The sequence below is a fragment of the Myxocyprinus asiaticus genome, chromosome 3 (assembly GCF_019703515.2).
Source record: "Myxocyprinus asiaticus isolate MX2 ecotype Aquarium Trade chromosome 3, UBuf_Myxa_2, whole genome shotgun sequence".
Taxonomy (NCBI): Eukaryota; Metazoa; Chordata; class Actinopteri; order Cypriniformes; family Catostomidae; genus Myxocyprinus; species Myxocyprinus asiaticus.
In genome coordinates, this window is record NC_059346.1 from 2,265,150 (window position 1) to 2,284,016 (window position 18,867).

The following is an 18,867-nucleotide window of genomic DNA, read 5'->3' on the forward strand; positions in this document are numbered from 1 at the left end:
AAGCTGCATTACTTATAGCAGATCAACATCCAATCAGAATAGCGCTGAAAAGGCGTGACTGCACGCTGATTGGTCAAAAGTCCTGTCGCTTATTCAAGAGGCCACTCCCAGTAGAATTGAAAGGCATTTCAGTAGAGGCAATACCCATGATAAACAACAATAAATGTTGTATACAAAGTGACTTGATGGGTTTATCTTTGAGTTATAACTTGTAAATGGACATCATTCAATTATCTTGACTAACTGAATAATGATACAAAAAGCTTTTACAATTATTATTGATTATTACACGTGGCACAGTGACTCTAAGAAGCCAAATATTCCAACTATTGTTAGGTAAAAGCATTTCAGCTATAAACTCTAATAATTCTCATGTATGGTATTTTCCCAATAAAATGAGTAACTGTACAATATATATTCTTCTTTAAAAAAATAAAATAAAATAAATGAAAATAAATTGGCCTATGGGATTAATAAAGCTGTATTGTATTGTAAATATACACAGTATATAAATTATGCAGAAGGGTCTTGTAAATAAAATTCTTGATTTAAGCAAAAAAAAAAAATCTTTTCATTCTGATTTATTTATTTATTTATTGCATATTTTAAGGAATTACAAAAACTCCAGAATTCTTTGTATAATTATTATATAGATAATAATGTTTTTTTGTTTGTTTGTTTGTTTGTTTGTTTTTGCATTTGTGATATTAATATTTTTCAATAAAAAATGGACAAAATGTACATGTTTAATAAAGTAAGCACACAAATTGAACATCACAAGTCACAAAGGCATTTTGAATTTTAATTCAAAATAAATTAAATACAAAAAAATTCTAATTTATAAGCCATGGCACAGGAAATATTCTTTATAACATATAGGGACAGACAAAATTTTTTCATTATTATTAATTACTCAGCACATTTATTAAATAGTCGAGAGCTGCAAATCTGGGCATCTTTTTGAGGAATTTACATTTTGCTGCAAGGATGAACAAGTTAGCTTTATATTTTCATAAAAACAAATCATGTTTTCAAGACTAAAATTATAATTTAACTTTAAATTGGCGAAACAATGATGATGCACTTTACACCTGAGGCCTGCAGTATGAAGGTCGCTGAACTCAGGGTTTCGGGATTGGTTTCAGGTTTAATTGGTACCATAATGCCACTCATCAACTTTCTCTGTCAACTCAGGCGTCGATCCTGAATTTAAGATTAGATTACGCGCTCGTGCACATGAATGAGTGATGTTTGCAGCGCACAGCCAATCGTGTGAGAGAACGCAATTCACTCTTATGTGATTCATTCTTATGAAAATAAGAATTTAAATTAATTTAAACTGTGCACAAGACATTGTTTTAAAATATATATATATATAAAAATGTAAATGCATTTACACTGCTCAAGAGTTCAGCATGAAATCGGGAAGACTTAAAACAAAATACATACAGAAAAACTTATTTTGGGTAAAATGCCATTGTCCTTAAGAAATTAAACCCTCAACACTGTTCTCAGCCCACTCCTGTATTCCCTGTACACACATGACTGTGTGGCAACACACAGCTCCAATGCCATCATTAAGTTTGCTGATGATACGACGGTGGTAGGTCTGATCACTGACAATGATGAAACAGCCTACAGAGAGGAGGTGCACACTCTGACACACTGGTGTCAGGCGCACAACCTCTCCCTCAACGTCAGTAAGACAAAGGAGCTTGTGGTGGACTTCAGAAGAAAAGACAGAGAACACAGTCCCATCACCATCAATGGAGCACCAGTGGAGAGAGTCAGCAGCTTCAAGTTCCTGGGTGTCCACATCACTGAGGAACTCACATGGTCCATCCACACTGAAGTCATTGTGAAGAAGGCTCATCAGTGCCTCTTCTTCCTGAGACGGCTGAGGATGAACCGCCACATCCTCACACGGTTCTACACCTGCACTGTAGAGAGCATCCTGACTGGCTGCATCTCCGCCGGGTATGGCAATAGCACTGCCCACAACCGCAAAGCCCCGCAAAGGGTGGTGCGAACTGCCAGACACATCATCGGAGGTGAGCTTCCCTCCCTCCAGGAAATATATACAAGGCGGTGTGTGAAAAAAGCTCGGAGGATCATCAGAGACTCCAGCCACCCGAGCCATGGGCTGTTCTCACTGCTACCATCAGGTAGGCGGTATCGCAGCATCAGGACCCGCACCAGCCGGCTTCATGATAGCTTCTTCCCCCAAGCAATCAGACTTCTGAACTCTTGATCTCCCACGATCAAAATACATCAGCACTGCACTTTATTACTCTTACATCTCACACCGGACTGTCATAAATGATATCTCTCTTAACAACACACTGGCAACTGACTATCAACCGACAGCTGAATGTCAATATAATAAAAAAATACATATTGTGTGCATTGCTTATATTGCTTATGGCTTATATTATTATAACTTTAAGTAAAATACTGTATGTTCATCTCGAGTCCATGAAAGAAAGCAGGGGTTTGGGTGGCATGCACCCCTTTCCATAGCTATCTTGAGCTTTTAATATTTGAAAAACTATTATTTTTTGCAGGTATGATATTAATCCATTTTACTGGCTGTTTTATAGGTAGCCTAATATACAACCCAATCTCTGATCCATCAGACATCACTGTCTTATAAATGTCGCTCATCTGTAGTGGATATCATGAAAATGGGCTTGGGATTACTTTAGTAAACCTTTGTTAGTCAACACCACTCGCCGCTGCATCCACAGATGCAAGTTAAGACTTTACTATGCAAAGGAGAAGCCATACATCAACACTGTCCAGAAGCGCTGCCGACTTCTCTGGGCTCGGTCTCATCTTAGAGGGAAAGTAGAACATAGAACACAGAGTCCACATTTCAAATTGTTTTTGAAAAACACATTCGTTGTGTAATCCGGGCCAAAGAGTAAAAGGACCATCCAAGCTGTCATCAGTGTCAGGTCTAAAAGCCAGTGTCTGTATGGGGCAGGGATGTGTCAGTGCCCATGGCATGGGTAACTCGCACATCTGTGAGAACACCATTAATACAGACAAATATTTAAAAATATTGGAGCAACACATACTGCCATCCAGCACTGTCTTTTCTAGGGACGTCCCAGCATATTCAGCAGGACAACTTCAAACCACATAATGGCCAAATAAGCAGAAAGTGTGGTTGCTAGATTGGCCTGCCTGCAGTTCTGACCATCTCCAATTGAGAATGTATGGCACATTATGAAGCGCATAATATGGCAATGAAGACCCCCTACAATTGTGCAGCTGAAGACCTACATAATGGATGAATGTGGGAAAATTCCACTTGTTAAACTTAATCTTGTGTCTTCAGTGCCTAAATGCTTAATACGTGTTATTAGAAGAAATGGTGATGTTTCACAGTGGTAAACACTCGACTGTACCAACTTTTTGGAGTGTGTTGCAATCATCTGATCTGAAATTACTGCACATAAAAAAAAAACAAACAAACAATGAAATTCACCAGGTAAAACATCATATAATGTGTAGTTGTAGAGCTTTCAGTGTAGCAAAGCAAAGGGTGAATATAATTTACAAATCACTCCTTTTTGTTTTTATTAGAATTTTTTTTGAAATTTTTGGAATTGGGGTTTTATGTTTATATATTTTAAAGATATTTTTCGCTATGGCTAAAGAGGGTAAATAAAAAGCAATTAAATTTGAAATAAAATACAACTCTCTATCTGCTGAAAATCTACATTTAGATTCTCAAATAAATAATTTTGCATGAAGAGTCGATTTTGTGGATTTCTACGATTTTATTTGTAAAGTATGCTTTGAGAGACACAGGGGAGTGATTGCGTCAGAGATGTAATTTTACTCACAGCTGACTGGTTCAGCATCTGTTAGCGATCTGTAATCCAGAACGAAACCTGCTATAGAGCAGGTTAGTCGTGGAGCGTAAACTGCTATGGCGATGAACACTGCTAAAAGCCAGCCAACTTTCATGGTACCTAAAACCTGGGGTTGAGGCAAACTACACTAAAGCTTACCTGGCTAGCCACCGAAACCGGCTTCATGGTACAGGCCTCAGAAAACAGATGTCACATCACAAAAATAAAACAGGTGAGCAAGGCTTTATCACTCTTGTCTTCACAAAAGGTGCATTTCAATCACACCAAAGTACAGTACTTAGAGAGTGGTGCATTACAATTGTTAATTCTGTGTGTAACCGGTCCTGCTCGACCTGCTCTGAGCGGGATTCGAACCGGGGTCTCCAGCATGGTAGGAGGGCACGCTAACAAGGAGGCTAAAGGATACAGCCCCTAATGTCAGTCGTTAGTGTGCCTCTTGAGGCGAGGGGAGTGAGGATTATCTACCACACAGCCACTTACCAGCTGGCTACCATTACACTCACCCCCCTAAACCTCACTCCCATCTGGGTCACGGCACCACTGTAACTGGTCCTGCTTGACCCGCTCCGAGCCGCTCCATGCAGGGTCTCCAGCATGGGAGGCGGGTGCACTGACAAGGAGGCTAAAAGCTACAGCCCCTAGCGTCAGTCGCTAGTGTGCCTCTTGAGGCCAGGGGAGCTACCTACCGTTACCATTGGCTACCGTTACATGTGTAATTTTTTAAAGTGAACTTCTTTTATTTTATTAGACATACAACACTTGTATGGTAACATCCATGCTTTCCCTCAATCTGCAAGGCATGTAAGGAGAGTGTCTTGCACAGCAGTTGTTTACATCACCTCCCCACATGGCACAGTGATGTCGCACAGAGTTGATGTCACCTGTACACCTGCTGTGTCTATGACTGCCGTGCGGTTCCTGCAGATCATGCCCTGCGAGCCCAATCCGCCTCTGGCGAAGAGATTCAAGCCGGCGTCTCCCTTCTTCCATCTGGATCAGATGCCTGGTGGCATGCTGCTGTCCAGATTGAGTCATGCGCCAATCAGCGTGGACCTGCAGAGGAAACAGCTGCCCAATTATCAGGCCAGAACACAACTAATCAGTCAACTCAGTAATTTTTGAAGTACCTTGGAGTACCATGGCAATACCATGTTTTTGGACATGTTTCATGGTAATACCATGGTAATCTTTGAAGCAACTTGGAATTCCAAAGTAATACCATGTTTATGAACGTGTACCATGGTAATACCATGGTAATCTTTGAAGCACCTTTGAATACCAAGGTAGTACCATGTTTTTGGGCATGGTTCATGGTAATATCATGGTCATTTTTGAAGCACCTTGGAGTATCATGGCAATACCATGTTTTTGGACATATACCATAGTGTTCTTTGAAGAACATTGGAGAACCAGAAAAAGTAACACATTGTTTTGAACATATACCATGGTAATACCATGATGATTTTTAAGTACCCTGGAATACCATGGTAATACCATGTTTTTGGACCTGTATCATGATAATGGTACGGTATGGTAATTTTTAAGTGCCCTGGAGTACCATGTAAATACCATATTTTTTTTAGACATATAGCATAGTATTCTTTGAAGAACATTGGAGAACCATAAAGTAGCACATTGTTTTGAACATGTGCCATGGTAATAACATGGCAATCTTTAAAGTACCTTGAAGTACCATGGGAATATCATGTTTTTGGACATGTACCATGGTAATAAAACCATGGAGTACCCTGGAATGCCACATAAATACTTAATACCATGTTTTTGGGCATGAACCATGCTAATATCATGATAAATCTTTGAAGTACCTGGAGTACCATGGTAATACCATGTTTTTGGACAATTGTACCACGTACATTTTTTAAGTACCCTGGAGTACCATGTAAATATCATCAAAATCTTTTGAAGTACCACTGAGTATCATGCAAATACTTTGTTTTCATAAATGTTACTATGGTAATACCATATTGTTGGACATGTACCTTGGTAACACCACAGCTCTTTTTTGTGATGTAGATTTCCTAGTATGCAGTAATTGTCTTCAGGTTGTTCTCTGGTGTCAATCAATATATGTTCTACGTTAATGTTGCATTACACATAGGCTATTTTCCACCCATTGACTTATTGTTAAATAAAGATAGTTGACCAAAGCCTAAATCTATTTCTTCTTTATAACAGTGATTACAATACTTATATTTGTGAGGAGTTTGGTCGCTAGAACCAAGAGACAGGCTCAGGTAAAACGACACAGATGATAGCACCTATATGAAGCTGGCATCGGGCGGCAGGGTGTCATTGCCGTCACTCAACCCTGCGTTGCAGCCATATCACCGGCTGGACGAGTGGCAGAAGAGAAACTGGTGGGTTCTCATTGATTAGCACACCTGACACATGACCTGTTATTATGTCATACTGACTAAAAAGATCGATCTTCATTCACTTTGTCTCTCAGGTGGGCTACACAGTGCGATCAGAAGACATCACATCATCCGAGACCAAGCTGAAGTTTATGACCGACGGGATGTTGTTGAGAGAGGTGATAGGAGATCCATTATTACTGCGGTATATTGTAGTAATCCTGGATGAAGCTCATGAGCATACGGTACACACGGACATCCTGTTCGGTGGGGTGAAGACAGCCAAATGCAAATGCAACAAACAGAACAAAGTACCTCTGAAGGTACGATGAAACTCAAATTATCATTATGATTGAGTGTGAGGATGAGCCACAAATATTGACAAACAATACTTTTCAAATTTTTTTCATGATACATTCTGAGACTCTCAGTCTAAGAAACTGCTGAAAAATCACAAACAAATTGAGCCAAAAATATACTTGGCTCCGAAAAACTGCTTTTGTTTTGTTCCCAATCATGTCAGCTGTATCTGAGAAACGACAGAGCAATCAAAAGTTATAGCATTACAAAAATAATTTATCAGTGTCCAAAAATGTCTCCATGTGTCCAAAAGCCTCTCCAAACAAATAAAACATAATAATTGTACATAAGAACTAATTACACATGCAAACACAACAATGACTAAAGGTTTGCATGGCATGCAGACATGATTTTAGTAATGAGATTTCACAGAATGAGTTTCATTCTGTGCCATTTGAGTCATCATTGAGTCTGTGTCATGTATTTGGCGCCATCTCCTGGTGGTCATATGTAACATTGTGCTTCATGTGGATTATCTAATGATCTCTGCATCTGATTACCTTGTGTTTGGGCTCGTTTGAAAGATAATCACCTCCTCTAAGTAATGGTATGTGATATTTTATTTTCCGTTTATTTCATGTGAAGTTATACATGAAAGCAACACCAACATAATTGTCATAGACTTATACTATTAGCTATTACTCGCTATATTTTGCCTAGAGGGGTAAGGTGAATCACCAGTGGTCGCCTTGATATGCAAACCCTCTGCCCTGGCAAACTACCTTTTCAAACATTGCATTAGCTTTTGCAAGCCTTTATTGGTACCAAAATGGGACTGGTGAATGAGTCCGTCTTTACAGACTGTTTTCGGTACTCTCTGGCCCTATGACTGTCCTGTCCATTTTATCCGGGATCATTTGCAGTTGAGTGACGATGGACTGGTGGGACTGGACTGGGCTGTTGTTGGTGCGGCACATCACATTCTGCTTATTATACCTAACACTTTTGGTAAAATCATCAGAAATCAATTTATTGCGTTCAATAAAGTCATGTAAGATTATAAATGTTTGTGTGTTGTTAGCTTAAGCACATTGTGTTTGTCTATACTTGTGACTTTAATAAAGATACACATTTTATAAGCAATTAATGCAGAACACCAGCTAATTCCAAAGGGTTCACATACTTTTTCTTGCCAATGTATGTGCGAATCTCTTACCTTAAAATCAAAAGTTATTGTGTGAAAGTGTTTTTCTGTAAGGAGCCATTCTTAAAACAGCTGTAGCTGCACATGTACAGACACGCCTTTCTAAACAACATGTAATTTATGCCATGACTCTCTACTTTTATATCGAGCCATTTAATATGACTATTTAATGCACTACCACAACTGCTTAAACACTAACAGAAATTCTGTCAGAGAGTTCGTTTTGCTAGTGGAATGCAGAAATCACTGAATATTTCAGTTCACCTAAAACCTAAAATAGTAATAGTCTTAGAAGCTTTAGAAAAATACAATTAGACTATAAATACAGATTATGGAATGTTAAAACTGTTTCACTGTCAGATATGACAAATCTGGAGTCTGTTCAATTGTACTCTAAATTCATGTCAGTTTTTACTCCATTTCCAGATTTTGATTTCTGATTCAGATTTGATTTATTTGTAATGCGTCAGAAATATTAGACGGCAAATATTATGCATAGCATGCTACTTTTTATTATGACACAATTTCATTATTTTTTGTTTGCTTCACAGATCAAATCAAGGATCATATGTATTCTTAGAAAGATGTATAAGATAATGAATGTATGCTGTGCATGAAATAACCAGTGTTGGGGAGTAGCTAACTACATGTAGCGACGCTACTAATTTAACTACATTTTTCAGTAGCTTGACAGTAGCTCAGCTGCTTTTAAAACAGAGAAGCTTAACAGTAGCGAACTACTTTTCCAGCAAGTAGCGGTGTAGCGTGACCAAACGCTACATCATGTTGGTCAGATTATAACTAATAGCCTTCCTTATTGCATAGAAGCCAAACTTTTACCGGCAAAACGTCTGACCATCTGGCAGCATATTTCTGTCTGCTGATCAGAATCAGGCAGCGTCGTCTTCTTCTTTAGTAATGGCAGATCACAGAGATTGTCTGATGGTTATGTAAAGCGAGTGACCACAGTTTGTTTACCTTTACAAGATGCACAGGGGCAGGTAAATCTGAAAATGATAAAAGAACACCATTTTATTCTTCAATGTAACAAAGAATGTTTCAGACACTTTGTTCTTAATAGATCACACAACTGCATATTTACCTCTACTATTTTAAATCAAATAATTCAAAAAGCTATTATTGTCTTTTGAGGAATTTTGTTTCTGTTGTAAATACGTTTATTTCACTTCTCATCATCTGTGCGTTATTGGGAGCAGCGAGTGAATTATCATTATAATATTTATAAATATACAGTATATATTAATTATTATAATAATTACTATCATGCAGAACTATTTGATTTCTCCATTTCTTAGCATTTAATTAACTGTAATTTTCATGTAAAATAAATAAAATGATTGGTAAAAGAAATAATTTATGGCATGTATTATTATGCAACAATCTAGGATGATCATCCATCACTCTGTGTGTGATCTGTAAAGCTGGCACTTGCATGTTACAAAAAATGCCAGCCCAAAGAGAGTTTGTCATAAAAATGTGATCTTTAGGGAAGTAGGCTACACCTGGCCACAGCAGGACTGAAAAGTGTGAAGTATAGTATAAAAATGATTTTTTAATGGCATCTGATCTTTTTTGTTTTTATTTTATACTGTTGGATTTTATTTTATGGCCATTATTAACTGTATTAATGTTACTATTCATTAAATGTATTAAATACATTTAATATATTAAATTAAACACATTAAACTACCACCCCTGGAGTTTGCTAGTTCGCTAGTTTGAATCCAGGGTGTGCTGAGTGACTCCAGCCAGGTCTCCTAGGCAACCAAATTGGCCCGGTTGCTAGGGAGGGTAGAGTCACATGGGGTAACCTCCTCGTGGTCGCTATAATGTGGTTCTCGCTCTCGGTGTGGCACGTGGTGAGTTGAGTGTGGTTGCCGCGGTGGGTGGGGTGAAGCCTCCACACGCGCTATGTCTCCGTGGCAACGCGCTCAACAAGCCACGTGATAAGATGCGCGTGTTGACGGTCTCAGACGCGGAGGCAACTGGGATTCGTCCTCCACCACCCGGATTGAGGCGAATCACTATGCCACCACGAGGACTTAAAAGCACATTGGGAATTGGGTATTCCAAATTGGGTGAAAAAGGGGAAAAATCCACAAAAAAACTAAAACAAAAAAAATATTATGTATTTAATTAATAAATGTCATTAGTGTACATTTTGTTATTAATATTATTGGTTTGATATTAACATTGAAAAAAATATTACATTAAGTAGCTTCAATGTAGCTAGCTACTTTTTGATAGTAACTTAAGCTAGCTTAACTATTTTAAATGATGAGTAGCTTGTACCTTGTCAAACTACAGTTTCAAAGTAGCTTCCCCAACACTGGAAATAACATGGATAAAATATGATCACTCAGGTTTCTATGGTACGCAGAATGTACCAGTGCAAATGTTAAGTATTAGTACCAAGATTTTCTACAGTTCTTCAGAGTTTCCATTATAGCATGGTCAAGAATGTAACAAAGTGTTTGTGAAAAAAAGCCTGAATTCAAAATGAATGTTTTATCTGCCTCATTTCTATTCAATGCACTTTGATGAATTAAAATGTGTTTATGCTTTATGCCATAAACAGCTGTTTGCTTGCTTTTATTTTATGCATTGAATTCTTAACCATGTGCATTTTTAATGAGATAATAAGCTATAATGATGTTTGTTCTTGTTTGTTTGGTTTTCTCAGAGTAAGACAAAAAATAATTTATAAATATAAAAAGCCAAAGAAGGCAAATCTTGCTGCTTGATTTCAGCAAAAAAAAAAAAAAAAAAAAAAAAAAAAAAAAAAAAAATATATATATATATATATATATATATATATATATATATATATATATATATATATATAATAATAATAATAAAAATTATAATTTTTTTTATAAAACGTAATTGACCAGTGTTTTTGTTATACGTTAAGCAAAATGTTTAAATACTTAAAGGAATAGTTCACCCAAAAATGAAAATTCTCTCATCATTTACTCACCCTCATGCCATCCCAGATGTGTATGACTTTCTTTCTTCTACAGAATACAAATGAAGATTTTTAGAAGAATAATTCAGCTCTGAAGGTCCATACACAACGCAAGTGAATGGGGTTTAAGTCCTTTTTTTACTATAAATCTTTCACATTCTTTTTGGCGATTCACATTCTCCGTGCATATCGCCACCTACTGGGCAGGGAGGAGACTTTATAGTAGAAAATGACTTAAATATTGATCTGTTTCTCACCCACACCTATCTTACTGCTTCTGAAGACATGGATTAAACCACTGGAGTCGTATGGATTACTTTTATGGTGCCTTCAGGGACGGTCAACCCATTAGGCAACATAGGCGAGTGCCTAGGGCGGCATCGCTTCGGGGGCGAGGAAGGGCGGCAATCTACTGAGCCAATTTTAGCATGTGTCCTAACTTTGTTGAACAAAATGCGCCCAGGGCGTTCCGATAACGTGTTGTGGCGCCCTCCATGGAACATATAGCCAGTGTACTAAATGCCTTACTACCATACTACTCTTACTGTTTCTGTCATTTCTGTGTTTGCCAAAAACAGTGAGAGAAGTATGGATAGTATGCCATTGTGAACACGGCCACAGACTCACGAGCATGGGGCTCGTGAATCAGAGCGATGCCCGATGTGTGAATTAATCACTTTGTCAAAAAGTAAAACATGCTTTAGACGACAGAAGACAAAAACAATGCTGAATGAAGTGGATATTTACTTACAATTCATTGAAACAAAACCTGCATTTAATCGTCATGTGCGAGTGCAGTCGATTGTCTACTGCAGGTAAAGACATTTCCTAATTAAAGTGTATCAAAATACTAACATTACATGAAAGCACGTAAAAGTACCAAAAATTACCACGCCAATGCCATGTTTACTGGAGGATGAATCTCAGTTGCCTCCGCATCTGAGACAGTCAGTCCGCGCATCTTATCACATGGCTTGTTGAGCGCGTTACCACAGAGACCTAGTGCGTGTGGAGGCTTCATGCTATTCTCCACGGCATCCATGCACAATTCACCACGTGCCCCATGGAGAGCGAGAACCACATTATAGCAACCACGAGGAGGTTACCCCATGTGACTCTACCCTCCCTAGCAACCGGGCCAATTTGGTTGCTTAGGAGACCTGGCTGGAGTCACTCAGCACACCCTGGGATTCGAACTCACGACTCCATGGGTGGTAGTCAGCGTCAGTACTCACTGAGCTACCCAGGCCATTGACCAGACATTATTAAGGTACTTATTAAATCTAGTAAAAATAAAATAAAAAATTCTGTAAACTAAGTAAATCCTTCAAAGCATGGTTTTGACATGTGGAGTACACTTGCCTTTGCTGCTCAGTTTATATTATTTGACTTCATCTGATCAAACCCTAACCATGGGTGGAAGTGCCACCCCCTTTTGTTGTGGGTCCAACCCCCATCTGGATTAACCACGCCCTTTCTGGGGTTTTCCCACCCTCTTTTTATATCGCCGTTAAGACGTCTTCTCCCAAATGCTTAACTATTAGTAATTTGCGTTACTAACCTCTACAAAACCCTAAAACAGGGTAGTTATAGATAGTAATGATTTCTCATTGAAGCACTTTTAGAGCTTTTCTATTATTTTTATTATTAGGCTATTACTGATTTTGAGGGAATCTCAAAATTTTGCTGCAGTATATGGCCTATTTGTAAACATGTGGGGGACAAACAACATGATCATTCAGAGCACTATTAAGAATCACACTTTTACAAGTATAAGATAAAGGTGCTGTAAGCAATTTTTTCATGGAAAGGTATGCAATTTTTTTTACTTCTCCCTGAAAGATATCACTGAAATAAGTGTTGTAAGATATCTCATCGGTCTCTGTGACACCTCTAGACTCTGTAAACAGCAAGTGACTATGCACGGCCCCCAATCGCTCTAATCAGCCAAGGAGAGGGATAAATGCAGCGGGACGCAGCACATCAGGAGAGAGAGAGAGAGCCACATGCAGCTGCAGTGTGTGCATTTGTGTTTATGTTTTGTCTTTATGCTTTAATTTCTCATTAAATATTATTTGGACTCTTCAGCCGGTTCCTGCCTCCTCCTTTCCCAACCTTACTTTGTTACAAGCACGTTCTCACAGTATTGTAGTTGCAGTGAATTATTGAGGCTTAATGCCATTTTTATGCCATGTTGTTCATAACAGTTGTCAGTGGAGGGCGCTGTTTTGCTGCTGTTGTTTTTGACAACAGTTTCTGGTGGATATCTGTCTCAATAAAGCTCATTTGGTATCTTTGGAGTGCGGGGTTTTGGAAAAAGGGGGCGTGGCTAATCCAACGGCTCATCTTGACAGCATTTAGACTTTCTAGAATGGCTAAACTTGCTTACAGCACCTTAAAACATCCGTATATAATGTGTTTTATTGTATTCTTGTTAATTACATGTTTCGATAATGTATTAAAATAGCATGTTGATTGCTAAAAGTAATTAAAATCTTTTTTTAATTAAAGGTGCACTCAGTAATGTTTTCCTCATTACAAATGTTTAACTCCTAAAGACATGAATTGCCATTTTGCAATATATGTATAAAATCATGAGCTCTCACACTAAAGTGAAGACTCCAGTCATATCAGTAACCTTATAAAATCTGTTTTATTCTACATGGAGAGGGTCCACACATGTTAGAATCACATGATCAGCTGAATACTACTTACTTAATCTCAGTAACCGTCCTGTTATTGGACACTTTCACTCATTGATTAAAGTAATCGCGGCTGACTGTGAATGCTACATTTCTACAATGGCATCTGAAACTGAAAATTATTGATTTTAAATGATGCTGCATCCACACCACTAGTGTCAGTGTAAGTCCAAGATGACACAAAGACAAAAGTTACTGAGTGCAGCTTTATATAAAAAAAAATATATAAAAATAAATAAAAAAACAGTCCAACCCTCAAAGCTAAAGGGATCCTCACTGGAAAAAAATAATAAAAATGGAGTGGGGATTATTTAAAAAAAAAACATGGACACAATTTCTACACAGAAATTGCTAGTGAATTTAACATACCGTTTTTCAAGTAAAGGCTACACACAATAATTAGTGACTTTAATTAGAAATCCTGAAATAAAATGTATTTTGCAATAATTTATTTCTAGTAATTTTTAATCACTCTTTATTTGTACATTTTACTCAGGCAATTTAAAACTTAATTTAGCCTTGCTTTTAAAAATGTTCTAGCATCTCAATGCTTTTCTATCAGATAACATCACCTTGTATTACAGGCGAAAACAAGATTCAGAGCTGTGCATGCAAACCTCAACACTTGGTGCACAAAACAGGATGACGATAACAATCAACAGATATTTTTTTTGTTGATAATTTTGAGTAGAAAATTAACTTAAGAGTGCACAAAACAAGAAGTTACCAAACGTAACAACAAAATCAACAATAAAAATGGCGTATATCAAATTGCAAACAGTGAAATCATGCAAGCTCATTAATTATTTAAGCACGGTGCATGCTGGGAATACCAGTTTCTGAAAGTTAAGTAAAATGTACTTATTTTTTTTATTTTCTCCCCTTTTCTCCCCAATTTGGAATGCCCAATTCCCAACGCGCTTGAAGTCCTCATGGTGGCGTAGTGACTCGCCTCAATCTGGATGGCGGAGGACGAATCTCAGTTGCCTCCACGTCTGAGACCGTCAATCCACGCATCTTATCACGTGGCTTGTTGAGTGCGTTACCGTGGAGACATAGCACGTGTGGAGGCTTCACACTATTCTCTGCGGCATCCACGCACAACTCACCACATGCCCCACCGAGAGCGAGAACCACATTATAGCGACCACAAGGAGGTTACCCCATGTGACTCTACCCTCCCTAGCAACCGGGCCAATTTGGTTGCTTAGGAGACCTGGCTGGAGTCACTCAGCACGCCCTGGATTTGAACTCGCGACTCCAGGTGTGGTAGTCAGCGTCAATACTCACTGAGCTACCCAGGCCCCCAAAATGTATTTGTTTTATTTATCTGTGAAATGTACTTAAATTAGCAAGTTTTCTACCTCAGGATTGATACATGATGACACAATGTAAAGATAACAAACAATCATAAATAATAGTTACATATAAGCTAGAGCATAATTTTTTACATGTTTGAAATGATTACAAATGTAGAATTTACATAACATTATAATTTTCACATTTAAACAAACTTATTCAATGCAAAAAGTACTTAAAGGTGCTGTATGTGATTTTAGCCATTCTACTTACACGAGACTGAGCCTTTGATTAGCCACGCCCCTCTTTCCAAAACCCCGCCCTCCAAAGATACTAAATTAGCTTTATTGAGACCAACATGGTGCAGAAACGTTTTTTAAAAACATCAGCAGCACAATAGCGCCCTCAACTGGCAACTGTTATGAACAACATGGCATAAAAATGGCATTAAGCCTCAAAAATTCGCTGCAACTACAATACTATGAGAACGCACAAAATGATTGACAGGTCGAAAGCGTCATTGACCACAGACATATTTTTGTTTGCTGTTTACAGAGTTTAGAGCTGTCACAGAGGACACTTATTTCATTCATATCTTTCAGGGAGTAGTAAATTTTTTTGTATACCTTTCCATGAAAAAATCACTTACAACTTTAATATTTCCCACTATATTTCTTTTCAGTGCTGCTTTGCGGCCCCCGGGATCTCCAAAGTTGAGTACCCCTGGTCAAACTCTTCAAATATGTTTATGATGTATTCGACTCGACCTATAACACTCAGATGTTTGGCACTTTTGGTTGAAGACATTTTACTTCTTTGATAGTGGATGACAATACAGGAACTCACAAAACTAAAGCAGCACATCTCTATGAAATCAATGCATGTGCTGCAACAGTATTAAACCACAATGTGGCACTGTTGTTTCACTATATGCTGTACCTTCCTTGATTCATGTAATAACGTCCAACACATATTTCATTATATTAACATATTTTCATATTTCAACTAGACATTAATGTCTTTAACGAGTGGTTTTATTAGATGAGGACTAATCCACTTGTAATTAAATGGGTCATAATTCAGTATTATACTTGTTAATTAAACACTATCATTAATACTGAGAGGAAACAGGACTGATGATAAACATGATTTAGAGTAGAATGTGCAATACACCATATAGTACTGTATACACATATATACTGTATATACCTGTCGTTTTCAACCTTTTTGACTCCAAGGCCCCCCATTGTCGGAGAAAATATTCAAAGGCCCCCAATGTATAGGCTATGAGATATTCGTATTATAAGATATATCTATCTGTACGTTCTTCATAAAAATCAAGCTGTTGAAGGGAGTTATTACTTTTTTTTTTTTGTCAGTAAGTTAAATTTTAATAATTATATAAAAATTATAATAATCTACCTTATTTTAAATAATTTTAAGAGATCTTGAGGCCTCCCCTGGAAGTGTGCTGAGGCCCCCTAGTGGGTCCCGACACCCCTAGTTGAGAATCACTGGTATATGCATTATATATATACATTATGTTAGAAAGAGAGAGAGTTTAACCCTTGTGCGTCAGTTTAAAAAAGTTACTCAGAGGTCCTTCGAGGACAAAAATGTCCGCGTCAAAAAACTGCCATAATAATATTATATATAAATATTATTTTCCACTTTCAATTAGTACATTTTTTTAACCAACATCAGTCCTGATCATAACTACCAAATATTTATTCATTTTCAGGATTTTAACCCTTTAAATGCCACTCTGTTTACATAATGCACTGTTGTTTTTTACACACACACACACACACACAATTTTAGCTGCATAATTTTTTCAATTGTCCTGCAGTGCTCTATAATACAGCAAACAGAAAATAGGGAAAAAGCTATGTATTTGCTCCATAGGCTAAACATGAGAAAAATGGCGCCATCTAGTGGAAAATATTACAAATGTAAATACTGAAGCCAGGGCTCTGGAATGAAAGCATAATATCATAGAATTCATGATTTTATGCTTTAATGGCACTGGGATCAAATATGGCAGTTTTAATGGGTTTCAATGGGGACATTTTTGTCCTGAAGGTCTTGAGTGTGACTATTTTGTGTACACAGTGTACTGTAGGACCTGAGGTTGAAATATCAAATTTCCCCCAAAATACACACCTTTGGCAAAATGTATGCTGTTGGAATTAACACAGCCAAAATGATCGAAAAAAACAAAAATGAAAAAGACAAAAATGTCCTGAAGGTCGCACAAGGGTTAAGTTAATAAAAAAACGGCAACACTGGGCTCGGCACTCATATTGTATTCTCCACTTTGCTAAGACAATAAATAGGTTCATAATTCTTTCTATTTTATTAACATTATGACAGCTAATAAAACTATAAATATAGCTAGTGATAGACAGATATAGTGTAGGTTAACAGGATAAAATCGCTAAAGCAAGTTATAAGATGTGAGTGTACTGTGTAGGTATAATTAGAGTTCAAAGGGCCCCCAAAAACACACTGTATCTGGACCCATGAATGCCCTCCACTGAGACATTTGGAAGACACACCCATTTCCGAATAGACCACGCCCACTGTCATTAAAACCAAGCCTCCGTTTATAAGCCACGCCCTCATGGTGTGACACGTCCCGACGCTTTTCCATGTTGCCCGCCCGCCCAGCCCCGCTCGCGCTGCGCGCGTTCGTGCAAAGGCCGGGGAAAAATGGCGGCGCCCGTCTTGCGAGTGTCCACCCCTCGCTGGGAGCGGATCGTCCGGCTGCTCGTATGTCTCGCAGGGATTCTACTGTCACTATACGCCTTTCATGTGGAGAGGGAGAAGAGCCGCGACGCCAGTTACCGCGCCATGTGCGACCTGAGCAGCTCGGTCAGCTGTTCTAAAGTCTTCACGTCCAGGTGAGAGAGAAATAGAGAGAGAGGGAGAGGGGCTGTGGCTCAAAACATAGCGAGTTTCCTACCTGGACAGCATGTGTGTGCGTCCTAGACGCTTTCGATTGTTTTAGGCGCGGCCGAAAGTTCGAATCAAACGTTTCTGGGCATAACAGGGGCGTTCAAACGTCCCCAACGCGCCTGTAATGCCCTAAAAGTGCTCTTTATGTAGGGGGTGCTAGCTAGGTAGGGAGCTCATTAGGTTTTGAAACACCATCTGAGAGTCGCTCCGGGCCGCTGCCTGACTGGAAATATAACAAATTAAAATATCAGGCTAATTTTTATGGTCGTTTCTTATAAAGCAAAATTGTTTGGCTTGGCTAAACGCAAAGATAAATATGCATAAATTAAAATGTTATTTTTATAGCAGTATTTCTGCTATAAATTTGTATGTGGCTTTTGAAACAGTGCGATAGCAGCTAATGCTAACAGTGCTAATGAGTGAATGAACTCCATATCAGTCCACTGAATAACTGGTTTTATAGTGATAATTATACACCTGATTATTTCATAAATATGTGTTTATTTTGTAATCCAGTGGGTCATATTTTTGGCTTGATTATAAATCCAAACCACTCATTTATTAGCATTTATCTAGCTAACACTTCAGTCCCTAAATGAGTACAACAGGCTGCTTAATATCAAGATAATCTGACACTTACCATAATATAGTGTATTTCTCTTCATGTCATGAATATGTACTTTATAAGCCTCCATTGTAAATGCAGTATTCATTAGAGGTCGACCGATAGTGGATTTTGCCGATACCGATAACTAAGATGTTGGAAAACCGATTAATCAGTTATAAACAATTATAAAATGATAAATAAAATTCTTAGCCTTTTTCTTTTTTACTGTAACATGCACAGACGTTGAGGCTAAAAGATTATTAAAATAATAAAATCCCAAAAGCAGTTTATTGTGCAACCAAAATCCCAATAAGTGGTGTGGCGTAGTGGGCTAAAGCACATAAATGGTAGTCGGTTCGATCCCCACAGCCACCACCATTGTGTCCTTGAGCAAGGCACTTAACTCCAGGTTGTTCCGGGGGGATTGTCCCTGTAATAAGTGCACTGTAAGTCACTTTGGATAAAAGTGTCTGCCAAATGCATAAATGTAAATAATAACCAGAGAAATTGAGATTTGTTGCATAACGTGGAACTTTTAACTATAAACAA

The 18,867-nt window shown here is 38.1% G+C and overlaps 1 protein-coding gene across 1 annotated transcript in view; it reads left to right on the plus strand.

The window, feature by feature from the left end:
• The first annotated feature begins 17,416 nt into the window (after nucleotides 1-17,416).
• vkorc1l1 (vitamin K epoxide reductase complex, subunit 1-like 1) overlaps nucleotides 17,417-18,867 on the plus strand; it is a 28,590-nt gene continuing 27,139 nt past the window's right edge. Inside the window, exon 1 of the mRNA XM_051668255.1 lies at nucleotides 17,417-17,656. Within this exon, the coding sequence (XP_051524215.1) occupies nucleotides 17,466-17,656 (191 nt within the window). The 5' untranslated portion in view covers nucleotides 17,417-17,465. The remainder of the gene's footprint in view (nucleotides 17,657-18,867) is intronic.